Source organism: Suncus etruscus, chromosome 17, assembly GCF_024139225.1.
Source record: "Suncus etruscus isolate mSunEtr1 chromosome 17, mSunEtr1.pri.cur, whole genome shotgun sequence".
Lineage (NCBI taxonomy): Eukaryota > Metazoa > Chordata > Mammalia > Eulipotyphla > Soricidae > Suncus > Suncus etruscus.
The window spans coordinates 20812767-20825546 of NC_064864.1; the positions used below are offsets into that span (position 1 = coordinate 20812767).

The 12780-nt window shown below is 49.5% G+C and overlaps 2 protein-coding genes across 3 annotated transcripts in view; one reads left to right on the top strand and one right to left on the bottom strand.

The window, feature by feature from the left end:
* The window catches only part of TXNRD2 (thioredoxin reductase 2), a 58964-nt gene extending 56027 nt beyond the window's left edge, over positions 1–2937 (top strand). For both annotated transcript variants that reach the window (XM_049764640.1, XM_049764639.1), the window contains 2 exons: positions 1410–1613; positions 2697–2937. In XM_049764640.1, the coding sequence (XP_049620597.1) occupies positions 1410–1533 (124 nt within the window). In that variant the 3' untranslated portion in view covers positions 1534–1613; positions 2697–2937. The remainder of the gene's footprint in view (positions 1–1409; positions 1614–2696) is intronic.
* Positions 1–12780, bottom strand: part of GP1BB (glycoprotein Ib platelet subunit beta) — a 218518-nt gene that overhangs the window by 63922 nt on the left and 141816 nt on the right. The window lies entirely within an intron of this gene.

A 12780-nucleotide genomic window follows, 5' to 3' on the forward strand; every position in this document is an offset into this window, starting at 1 on the left:
AAAAAATAACTAGCCGGGGAGATAGCACAGCGGCGTTTGCCTTGCAAGCAGCCGATCCAGGACCAAAGGTGGTTGGTTCGAATCCCGGTGTCCCATATGGTCCCCGTGCCTGCCAGGAGTGAATTCTGAGCATAGAGCCAGGAGGAACCGCTGTAGCCCATAAACAACAATAAAAAAAATAACTGTGGGGGCCGGAGAGATAGCATAGAGGTAAGGCATTTGCTTTTCACACAGAATGTCGGTGGTTTGAATCCCGGCACTCCATATGGTCTTCTGAGCCTGCCAGGAGCGATTTCTAAGCGTAGAGCCAAGAGTAACCCTTGAGTACTGTCGGGTGTGACCCCCCCCCAAAAAATAACTGTGAAGGGCCAATGCCTTTAAAGTTTTTATAAAGCATGTGTGAGCACAGAGTGAATTAAATAGAAAAGTTGAAGAAGCAATTGACAGAAACACACAAATAGCAAATAGCTAAGATAAAGCCATTTCATTTAGGGACTCTGAGGGGAGAAAGAGAGTAAGGTATTGAAGTGAGAACAGAGGGGAGAGAGCCCAGGGCACCCTATAAAGTAGCAGAAAGGAATTACACACCCTAGTTGAGATGTAGGCCACCCCCAAAAGGAGATGTACCTCACCATAGGTATTTTTTGAGGGAGCAGTTTGGAACCACACCTGGCAATCCTCAGGTGTTACTTCTGGCTCTGTACTCAAGAAGCACTCCTGGTGGTAGTTTGGAGATCATATGAGATGCAGAAGATTGAACCTGGGTCAGACGCCTGGGAGGCAATCAGCCTACCCCCTGCACTATCGCTTTAGTCCTTGTTTGGAACTTTAAAAGGCAATTCAACATGCCTCCCCCCAGCCTAATTGACTGGACGGTTTGAGAGCTGGTGCTTTCTGTACAATCTGTGCCCAGAATGGACACTGATGTCTAAGGGGCAGACATCAATGGAAGGCTGAGGGTCGCCAGGGGACACCCCTGCGTGGGGCCTCCACCTCTGAAATGCACATGTCATTCCTGTTGCAAACTTACCCCCAGAGCCCATCATCGAAGGGCATGTACAGACATGGGATATCTAACTTCAGATGGGGGGGAAGTTTCAATCCAAAAGTTCAGTGAATGCCAGGGGGGCAGCTCGGTGAGCAAACCTGGGGAAGGGTCAGCTAGGTCCAGTGGACCCAAACCTAGGGTGCCAAGAACTGCTGAAGATGGGTTGGAGCCAATGAAGGCCAACAGTTGAGTGTGTGGGGCAGGGTGGGTGGCTGCAGTATTGCATGTGGGAAGGAGGACAGCTCACCAGAAGGGGCTGGGTTTGGGGAAAGGGTGCTGTGGGACAGCAAGGCTTCCAGGATGGGGCTGTGACAGGCCTCCTTGAACATCACTTGAGGCAACGCCCTCCCATTGCACGCAGGTGTGGGGCCTCCTATGCGCAGGTGATGCAGACGGTGGGTATCCACCCCACCTGCGCTGAAGAGGTGGCCAAACTGCACATTTCCAAGCGCTCAGGCCTGGACCCCACAGTGACAGGTTGCTGAGGTTAAGCCGCCATCCCTGCCAGGCCAGGCCACGGTGCACCGCCACTCCCACCCCCCACCAGGCTCCACAGAGGCTCAGACTCAGGTATGGTGGGGCTGGGCAGGGCTGGACCCCAGCTGGAGGGCAGGTGTGGTGGAAGGGCACCCCTCTCCCTGGCATTGCCTTCTCCAGGTTCGTGGATTCAGAGAAACAGGGCTGGGAGGAAAGACTCTGATGCCCCACCCTCCACTCTGCACCCCCAGACCCTAGCCTGGCTACTGCTATCCCCCCACATGGGTTTGTGGGGCCTGGACTCAAACCTTTCACATCACGTCCCATCAGGTCATGGGTGTGGAGGGGCCCAAAGGAACCTCTCCTACACTGCCTTGTTTTCCCACACATGTGGCAGCGGCTTGGCCTGTTTTTCTCTCACCAGAAGGTGGAGATGCTGCCCTGCTTATTCAAGCTGTGCAGAGCTGGGCTGGGCAGGGTCAGGAGAGAGACCTCTGGGCTCCTTAGTCCCAGGGAGACTCCTGTGACTTTCCTTTTGTCCCCCTTTGCACCAGAGGGAAGTGCTTGACACTTATGAGACCCTCCCTCCACCCCCCCCAACCTGCCCTGGGGAGTGATCCTGATATTGTGCCCCTCCCACAGCTGGAGCTTGCTGTGCCTGACTTCCCCCAGGCCATAGACATGAGGTGGCAGGCCACTCCAGAGAGTCTGGTGGGTGCTTGTGCCCCCAGGGCCACTGGTCTCTCAGGCAGAGGCACTTTAGGGCCACATTCACCGTTCAGCACAACACATAGCTGCTTCATTAAGGGCCTACTATAAATCCTTATCACTGAGAAAGAACTTCAAATGTGCTTTTTTTTGGGTAGCTCCCAAGCAGCGCAGGGGTCTGGGGGGCCTCTTGCAGTAACTCTCAGTTAACCAGACTGAGCTCTTCAATGTTAGGCCTGAGGAGCCTTTAGGGCATAACTTGGGTGTTGGGATTTGAATTTGGCTTCTAGTGTGTATACAGCCTGTCTCATCTCTCAGCAGTCTCCAGCAGAGCCATGATGCCTGTGACCCTACATCTGGCTGGGCAGGGGTTCTCGGGGCCTACTCACATGTCCCAAGAGCCCCATGTATGGGGTTGGGAAGCATGACCCCCTCCGTGACCCACCCCCATTTCTGACAGGACACTGGAAACCAGGCCTGGGAGAGCCCTGAGCCCATCTGATCGGGAGGCGTGTCTGGACCCAGTGCCCATGTGGCCTGCAGGGATGGCTCTGAATCCTCACACTGTACCCCACATCCTTTCCTACCTGGGCAACCCCCATGTCAGAGTATGACGACCTGGTCAGAAACCTGCCCTGCAGGCTGTCCAGGCCTGAACCCCAACCTGGCATCTACGGAGTAAAATAAAGAGGGTGTTTCCCTGATTCGAGTCTTGCTCTGGTGTCCCAGACCATCCCCCAAGGGTGGGGGAGGGCTGGTCAGCCTGTCAGTGCCCAGTTTTTTGCACCATCATTTGGGGACCCAGGGTTTGCTATCATGGAATCCTCAGTCTCTGGGCCTCAGAAAACCCCATTTTTCCCTGGTGCAGGGAGCCAAACCACCCCAAGTAAGAGACCCTGGCTGAGGCCTGTCATCCACCATCCCGAAGGTGGGGGAGGCAGGTAAACAGACAAGGTGTTGGGGACCTGTGAGGGAGGGGTGGACGAATCTGGGAGTGGACAGAGGAGGTCAGAGGTTTCTCCTCTCCACTGTGGCCTCCCTGGTGCTCGGCCGCGTGTTCAGGCTAATCCTCGCGTGGAGGCGGCACCGCCACACCTGTCCGTCACCTGTCAGTCACCGCACAGAGAGGCCGCGCTGACAGTGATGGGAAGGGCTCTGCATTGTGCTGGGGCTTTAGAGGCGGTTAATCTCGTGTCTTCCTTAAGAAAACATCACTTAGTCTGCCGGCCCAGGAGCCCTGGATGGGACCCTGCTTGTCAGCAAACAAAGGAATGTCTTTGCACCCTAATGGGTCTAGGGAGCCCCAGACGCTCGCTCACTTGGTGTGAAGCGTGCGCAGGAGCTCTCAGACGCCCAATTAAGACGCCAAGTGGCAGGCTGGGCTGGGCTGGGCCCTCTTCAAGTGCAGCATGACATCAGCCGTGTCCCACGGAGCTTGTCTGGCTGTGCGCCCTGTGCATCCTGCAGGGAAGGCTGAGGCTACACCCCTGCATTCCACTGACCTGGAGGCAAGGGGTGAAGCTCACAGCCATGAGAGGTTCTGGGGCCTGGGGGATCCATTCAGGGTCTGCAAATGCCTCAGAACTGAGAGCTGCCCTTGACATGGGGCGAAGAGGAACTTGCCAGGGCCTTGGCCTCTAGTAGTGATGCAACAACCAAGTCTGTGTGGGGTCCTCAGGGTGAGGGCCTTGCCATCAGTCATGTATTTGGGTTCTGTGGGTCCTTGATGAGAGTTCTCCCAGAACAGGCCTTGTTCTAACACACCTACCCTGGCTGGTGCCCTAGTCACCTGGCCAACCCCTAGACAAGAGCAAGATGGCACCATATAGTCGTTTGGGTGCTTGGACATTCTCAGATGGCTAAGAGACCCTGGGATCCCCCTGTAGAATGGCAGAGAAATTTCTATCAGCAGAGTGGGGCTGCCTGTGGCTAAGGCCTGGAGTGTGAGGAAGAACCTGGATAGGGAGCAGCAGCCCAGCCCTAGTGGGTCCTGCCCCTTCGGCCAGGCCTCGCTGTGTCACCCCAAAACCTTTTTCTTGGGAGCCCACTCATGCCCTGTTTCCCCTGGAGCACAGGGTGGGCCCGAGCACCACAGACCAGGTGCTCCAGGGGCCGCCTTCCCATGCCTTTACATGTTTTTATGGTGCAATGAAAATATGATTTTAATTCTTTTAGATTGTTCCATGTAACCTACAATTACCCCCGGCGATGTCCCACACACTAATGCTGATGGCTCCAGATTTCACAATGAGAGAGAGTTTGTGTGTGTTTGTGTGTGTGTGTGTGTGTGTGTGTGTGTGTGTGTGTGTGTGTGTGTGTGTGTGTGTATGTGTAGGGGTGGTCTCTGAATCTGAAGTAGAACAGGCAGATGACATCCTTTCTGTCTCATCTCTTGGGGTAGTGTTCCCCCAGATCTCTGGGTCCCCCAAGAGGAGGGGTGACAAGTAGTTATCCCAGGCTGATGTGAACCTCCTAAGATGGTGATCTGGAAGTGATGGGAGGTGCAGTGTTCAGCCTACAGTCTACCTCCAAGCCCCCAAAAGGATACCCCCCCACCATGGCGCCACCCAGCCTTAGAGGATCCTCATAGCATGCTCGTGGCTAGTGGGACCCTGAACCTCTAATGCCTTGGCTGTGCTGTCTCTGAGCAGCATGGCCCGAGCAAGCCAGTGACCACTGCCAACAGAATTCTGCTGTGACAAGCAGATTGGTACAGCCTCACTATCCTTGGCCCCTAACTCTGGGGTCTGGACACAACCACCTCCCATGCATTCTCTAGAACAGCCCTCAGCAGGCTCCCCACCAGCTCTCAGGTTTCTGGTCCTGCACTGAGGCCTCCAGGAGCCCTGCAGAACCTGTGCCTTTGAGGGCAGCTCAGAGAGGCCCAGCAAAGCCTCTCAGAGTTGCGCGCACCTAATCCCAGCCCCAATGTGGTTTATGGGGCTCGGGTTACCCTAATCCCGAAACCCAAGCTGGGGTCCCAGCAGCCTCCCTGCATCATCCAAGCAGGCAGCCAGAGGGTCCCCTCCCATGTGCCTGTTGTATTTGGAGTGTTCCCCTACCAGGAAAAGGCACCCATGCACAGAAAGAGCAACCCTGGAGGGTCCCGGGGGTTCAGGTGCCAGCCAGGTCTTGGCAACCAAGGGCCCTGCCCAGCTTCTTCCCCTGTGTGTCAGCAGGACCTTGGTGAGGCAGCCCAGCTCAGCCCTGCAGACAACCCGGCTTCTAGGGTTTCATGGGACAGCAGTCTGGCCTTGTGGTTCCATGAAATGCTTTTTTTTTTTTTTAATTCCTAATAAAATCGGGATCTTTGGGGGCTTATAACTGATGATCAAATAACAGCAGTGGCTTGGGAATGATGCAGGGCTGTAACCGAGAGAGCACAACCTGGTTTCAAAGCAGCTGGGTTAGGAGTCAGCTGGGCCTGGCTTCATGCCCTGACCTCTGGCCACTGACTTACACTGGGTCTTCGAGGCCACAGGGCAGCAGTTCCCACTGGGGGGAGCATGGCCACATCAGGCACCTCATGGACTCCCTTCCCATGAGTCAAGTAACACAGTCCACAGGCCCTGGCACGGTGAGAAAGTCATATACTGCATCGTGGTCTTTAGCATCTTTGAAAAGTTTTCATTCTGAACCATAATGAGCTCCCAGATTTCAAGGTCAAGATATGGTACAGAGCGGGAGGAGATCAAAGTCAGGTCTGGGAATATTTCCTACTTGATGAGTGAGGAGAACAATGCCCAGACCCCCCAGGAGACCCCATGGGATAGGTGGGATGGTGCAACCAGGGTCTGGGATGCAGCCCCACACACCCCATGCCCCAACAAAGCTTTAGTTCCTTAGTGTGGGAGCCGGTGGATGAGTGGGAGGTGAGACCTCACCCAACTCAATGGTTCATTGTTCTGCCATGGGGGGCTGGCACTGGGCCTCTGATTATAATAATAAAGTCCTAATGACCAGCCAGTGGTTAGTTTCTCTAGCTAGGGGAGTATTTAATGTTCAGTCTCAGCCAGCGGAGATGGCATGTAAATGGAGTGTGTTGTTCATAGCAGCCCTTCCTGTCAGAGTCTGTGTCCCATCCAGTGCCTTCACTCTCTCCCCTGCACTCAACCTGCCGGCTCCCAGTGCCCCAGCATGTTGGGACGGGGAGCTGCCAGGAGGCCAAGGCACAGCATGAACGAGTCCTGCCTTCATCTGCTCAGACAAGCTCTGGCCCCTCGTCCCCTGCCCCTTTCTGATGGTTTCTGTGGGGATCAGATACCTGCCATGGATGAAATTGAGTGGGGGCCAGCTGCTTTGACCACTGTCTCCCATCTGATAAGCACACCCTTGGCACTTCTGGCTTGGCCCACACTGTTCCTGCAGCCCAACTGGGCATCTACCCTCTCTGGCCAGCACCCCTTCCTTGGGTAAGATTCATTGTAGAACCAGAGAGATAGTACAACAGATAGGGTGCTTGCCTGGTACCTGCCCACCCCATGTTCAATACCACATTACAGTCCTCTGAGCACTGACAGGAGTGAACCCTGTACAGAGCCAGGAGAAAGCCTTGAGTACTGCTCAGTGTGATCCCAAAACCAAGAAAGATTCAGTGTTGAGGTTCCCCTCCAGAAACCCTTCCCTGATACCTGCCAAGGGAACCTTGTTCCGAGATTCTTGCATTAAAGGAGCTTTCCTTCTTCATGTCTCTGTACTCCAGATGGTACTGGCATGTAAAAGAAGCTCAAAGCAAAGCTACAAGGTGATGCTGGCATGATCTTATGTTGTTGTTTTGTTTACCCAGAATGCCCATAATGATCTCAGCTGCAAGGTCCCAGCACATGGGTTTCATACATATTGTAAGTCTAGAAAGGGCATGAATTAACATTAGACCCGTACAGTACTCTGAGGCTGCAGAGACTGAGCAGGAACCCAGAGGTGCAAGGTCTTCTGTCATACATCCCATGTGCCCTGACCACAAAGGCAAGCAAGCTGGGTTGATGCTTGTAATAAAGCAAATGGACAGAGGAGCGGCTGGTATAAGCCACCCTTTATTGCAGGTGACATTTGAACAACTCCAGTCCAGAGCTCTGACACTAAAGGAAAGCTACCCAGGACCAGAGGGAATCTAGCCACTGAGAGGACAGAATCACACTGGATGGAATTCATGTTTTGTCATTTCTCCCTCTGGAGGCCATGGCAGGTCTGGCTGAAGTGTGAGCACAGAGTTGCAAACTTACTGGCTTCAGGGACTAAAGAACACAGCTTCAAGAAAACTCCTGAATAGAATCATAAAGGATTTGAAGAGAATCATGCTGAGTGAAGTTAGTCTGAAGGAGAAGAACCAACTGAGCTCTCATATGTGGAATATAAAGAAACAGAATAGGGAAAGAAATGCCCAAACAACAGAAATGGAGAACTGCTAATCAGTAGGAAGCTCACCATGTTGGAGAGGGGAGGCATTAGGACATTGGTGGAGGGAACAGACACTGGTTCTACAATGAATTTTACCCAAGGAAGGGGTGCTGGCCAGGCAGAGAGGGTAGATGCCCAGTTGGGCTGCAGGAACAGTGTGGGCCAAGCCAGAAGTGCCAACGATGTGTTTTATAAGATGGGAGACAGTGGTCAAAGCAGCCGGTCCCTCACTCAGTCTCATCCATGGATCCGGCCCCACATTCACATTTTTAGGGAAACTTATAGTCAAACTAGAACAAACTTCTTTGTTCAAGTGCAAACATTCAAAAGGCTCCACAGTAAAAATCTTTTTTTTTTTCGGGGGGGGGGGTGCACACCTAGCAGTGGTGTTTAGGGGCTACTCCTGGCTTTCTACTCAGAAATTACTCCTAGAGGCCGGCGAGGTGGCACTAGAGGTAAGGTGTCAGCCTTGTAAGCGCTAGCCAAGGAAGGACCGAGGTTCGATCCCCAGCGTCCCATATGGTCCCCCCAAGCCAGGGGCAATTTTTGAGCGCTTAGCCAGGAATAACCCCTGAGCATCAAATGGGTGTGGCCCCAAAAAACAAAAGAAATTATTCCTGGCAGGCTTGAGAGCCAAATAGGATGCCAGAGATCAAACCTGGGTCTTTCCCAAGTAGGCCGTGTGCAAGGCAAACACCCTACTGCTGTGCCCCGACAGTAAAATTTTGATTACAGGATCAGAGAGATAGTATAGTGGGCAGGGTGCTTGCCTTGCATGTGGCCAACCCGGTTTGATTCTCTGTATCCTATGTGGCCCCCTCAGCCCATCAGGAATAACCTCTGAGCATGCTGCATGTGGCCCAACAAAACAACAATAAAGAACAGGGAGCACAAGCCAACTCAAGGAGCTAAAGGCCTTATGCAGCTAGTGCTGTCTCTAAGCTACCGGTTCAGTGGAGTTATAGAGCTGGCTTGGGTTTGGATACTTGAGAGCAGAAGTCCTTACTCCAGTGTGTTTTGCTCAACTACCAACTCTGGTTACCTTAGTTCAAATATCCTCCACCAGACCTAGAGTAATAGTACAGTGGTAGGGCATTTGACTTGCATGCAGCCTACCTGGGACGCACCCAGGTTTGATCCCCTGAATCCCATATAGTCCCTTGAGCCTGCCAGGAGCGATTTTTGAGTGCAGAGCCAGGGGTAACCTCTGAGAGCCACCAGGTGTGACCAAAAGCCAAAACAACCCAAAATAATAATAATAATAATAACAATGACAATAATAATTAAAATGTATGTATCAAAAACAATGTAATTTACTATATCAGTAGCAAAAAGGGGAAAAACAAGTTTATCTTTATTGATATTATAAAAGGGTTTGAAAAAAAGTCCATTTGTTCAGGAGTGTGAAGACCATGCTTTGCATGCAGGAGTCCTGGGTTTGAAAATAAATGCTTTAACACTTAATAAAATAGAAATAGCATATATAAAGCCCATATATTAAAAAAAATTCACAGCCATCATCATACTCAAGAGTGAAAAATGGAAAGCTTTTCTCCAAGATCAGAAATAAGGCAAGAATGTCCACTTTTGCCACTTCTATGCAATATGGTACTGGAAGTCCTTGCAGAAAATCGGCAAGAAAAATAAATAAAGGCATTAAAACTAGAAAGAAGTAAAATGATCTTTGTTCACAGATGACATTTTCTTTTATGTAGAAAATCCTCAAGACTCCACAAAAACACTGAGGTAATAAATACATTCAGCGGGGTTGCGAGATACAAAATCAACACACACAAATCAGCTGCATCTCTGACAATGAATAGCCCACGAAGGATATTAAGAAAACAATTCCACTTGCAATAATAGCAAAAAGAATAAAATATGTTGAACCACACTTAACCAAAGAGGCAAAAGGCTTATACAGTGAAAATCATAAGAAGTCATTGAAAGAAATCAGAAAACCTAAATAAATGGAAAAATATTCCATATTCATGAATCAAAAGACTTAATTTTGTTAAAATTACCATTTTTCACAAAGTGATCTACATAATCAAAGTAATCCCTAACGAACTCCCAATGGTGTGTTAACTAATAGTTTATGAAATAGAAAACCCATTCTAAAATTTATGTGGAGTCACTTAAAATAGGCACTTAAAATAGACAAAATAATATTAAAAAAATAACCAAAGTTAGATTTACATTTTCTGATTTCATAAAATTGTAGCTTATTTATTTTATTTAAAATAAATTACAGGATAGAGCAACAGTACAGTGAGTAGAAACTTGCAGCCAGCCTGGATTTTATTCCCAGCATCCTATGTGGTCCCCCCAAGCACCACCAGGAGGAATTCTTGAGTGCAGAGCTATGAGTAACCACTGAGCATCGCCCAGTGTGGCTCAAAAACCAAAAAATAAATACAATAAAATATAATAAGTTGGGACTGGAGAGATAGCACAGTGGTAGGGCATTTGCCTTGCATGCGGAAGGATGGTGGTTTGAATCCGGCATCCCATATGGTCCCCTAAGCCTGCCGGGTGTGATTTCTGAGCATAGAGCCAGGAGTAGACCCTGAGCACTGCTGGGTGTGACAAAAAATATCTATCTATCTATCTATCTATCTATCTATCTATCTATCTATCTATCTATCTGTAATATGTATATGTATATAAGTTACAATACTTATTTGGTTTTTTTTTGTTTTTGGGCCACACCCGGTGACGCTCAGGGGTTACTCCTGGCTATGCGCTCAGAAGTTGCTCCTGGCTTGGGGGACCATATGGGACGCCGGGGGATCGAACTGCAGTCCGTCCAAGGCTAGCGCAGGCAAGGCAAGCACCTTACCTCTAGCGCCACCGCCCGGCCCCACAATACTTATTTATAACCCAGACTGTGAGGTACTGATAGAAGGACAAAGACCAGTGGAATATAATAGAGATTCCAGAAATAAAATCTAACAAACATAGATTAATTATTTTGAGGGGCCACACCCAGCATGCTCAGGGGCTGTGCTCAGACCTGAGGTCAGAAATTACTCCTGGCAAGCTCAGAGAACCATATGGGATGCTGGGAATCAAACCTGGATTTGTACGCAAGGCATCCTCGCTGCTATGCTATCCCTCTGGTTCCATATAGGCTACTTTTGACAAAGGTGTTGAGACCATCTAACGGAGAAAAGATATCTGATGCTGGATATCCACAAACAAGAGAATGATGTTTGATTTTTGTTTGGTTTTGGGTCACACCTGGTGGTGCTCAAGGCTTACTCCTGACTCTGCACTCAGGGATCATTCTTGGTGCTTGAAGGACCATATGGGGTGCTGGAGATCAAACCCAGCTTGGTCATGTAATATGTATGGTAAGTGTCCTACCTACTATACCTCCGCCCCCTTAGATGTTCATCTTAAATTGAGTTATTTATTTATTTTGGTTTTTGGGCCACACCCAGCGATGCTCAGGGGTTACTCCTGGCTGTCTGCTCAGAAACAGCTCCTGGCAGGCACGGGGGACCAAATGGGACACCGGGATTCGAACCAACCACCTTTGGTCCTGGATCGGCTGCTTGCAAGGCAAACGCCGCTGTGCTATCTCTCCGGGTCCTAAATTGAGTTATTTTAAAAGTGGATCCAAAAAACCCTAAAGTGATAAAATTAAAATTCTTACAAGAGAATGAGAACTAGGACTGGTCAGAGAGTACAAGGATTAAGGTTCTTGCTTTCCACATGGCTGACACCACTTCAACTCCTGGCACCACATATATATTTTTTGAGCACAAATTTGGAGGTAAATCTTGAGTACCTCCAGTTATGGTCCAAATCACACCCACCCCATCCCCAAATGAGAAAATCATCACAGTATTACATTTGGCAGTGGTTTCTTGGATAAAACAATAAAACATCCAAAGGAGTAATAGCTTTAATTATAATTAAATGTGCTGTGCATTAATAAAAAATATAGTGACAACCCACATCAGGGAACATATTTGCAAGCAATACATTTTGTAAGCTATCCAAAAACATACAAAGAACTCCTACAATTCAACAATTAAAAAAACAATTTGGGGGGCCCAGAGAGATAGCACAGCAGTGTTTGCCTTGCAAGCAGCCGATCCAGGACCAAAGGTGGTTGGTTTGAATCCCGGTGTCCCATATGGTCCCCCGTGCCTGCCAGGAGCTATTTCTGAGCAGACAGCCAGGAGTAACCCCTGAGCACCGCCGGGTGTGGCCCAAAAAACAAACAAACAAAAAAAAAACAATTTGGGGCCAGAGAGATAGCATGGAGGTAGGGTGTTTGCCTTGCATGCAGAAGGACGGTGGTTCGAATCCTGGCATCCCATATGGTCCCCCGAGCCTGCCAGGAGTGATTTCTGAGCGCAGAGCCAGGAGTAACCCCTGAGTACTGCCGGGTGTGACCCAGAAACCAAAAAAAAAACAAAAAACAAAAACAAAACAAAACAAAACAATTTAAACTAGGCAAATAATAGAACTTATCTTAAATAAAACAAATAAATAAGCTAGAATTTTCTTGCCTTGCATGAGGTGACATGAGCTCTATCCTCAGCACCCCATACGGTTCCTCAAATTCCACCAGGACTGATCCTTGAGTGTAGAATCAGGAGAAAGATCTGAGCACTGCCAATTGTGATCCGAAAACAATGCTAATGAAACGACTTAAAAATAAAATTTTTAAAATGGGCAAAGAATTTGAATAGACATTTCTCCAAAACAGACATACTATGACAAAGAAGCACAGAAGAATTACTTAGTAATCATTAAAGAAATGCAGGGCCCGGAGAGATAGCACAGCAGCGTTTGCCTTGCAAGCAGCCGATCCAGGACCAAAGGTGGTTGGTTTGAATCCCGGTGTCCCATATGGTCCCCTGTGCCTGCCAGGAGCTATTTCTGAGCAGACAGCCAGGAGTAACCCCTGAGCAATGGTGGGTGTGGCCCAAAAAACAAAACAAAACAAAAAAAGCAAATCAAAATGAGGACATAGTTTGGGGCTGGAGCAATAAACCAGTGGGTACAGCTTTTGCTGTTTACTCTGCCAACTCGTTTGATTCTTGGCACCCCATATGCTCTCCAGAGCATCACTGCGAGTAATCTCCAAGAGCAGATTCAGAAATAAGCCTTGAACAGTGTATTGTGTGACC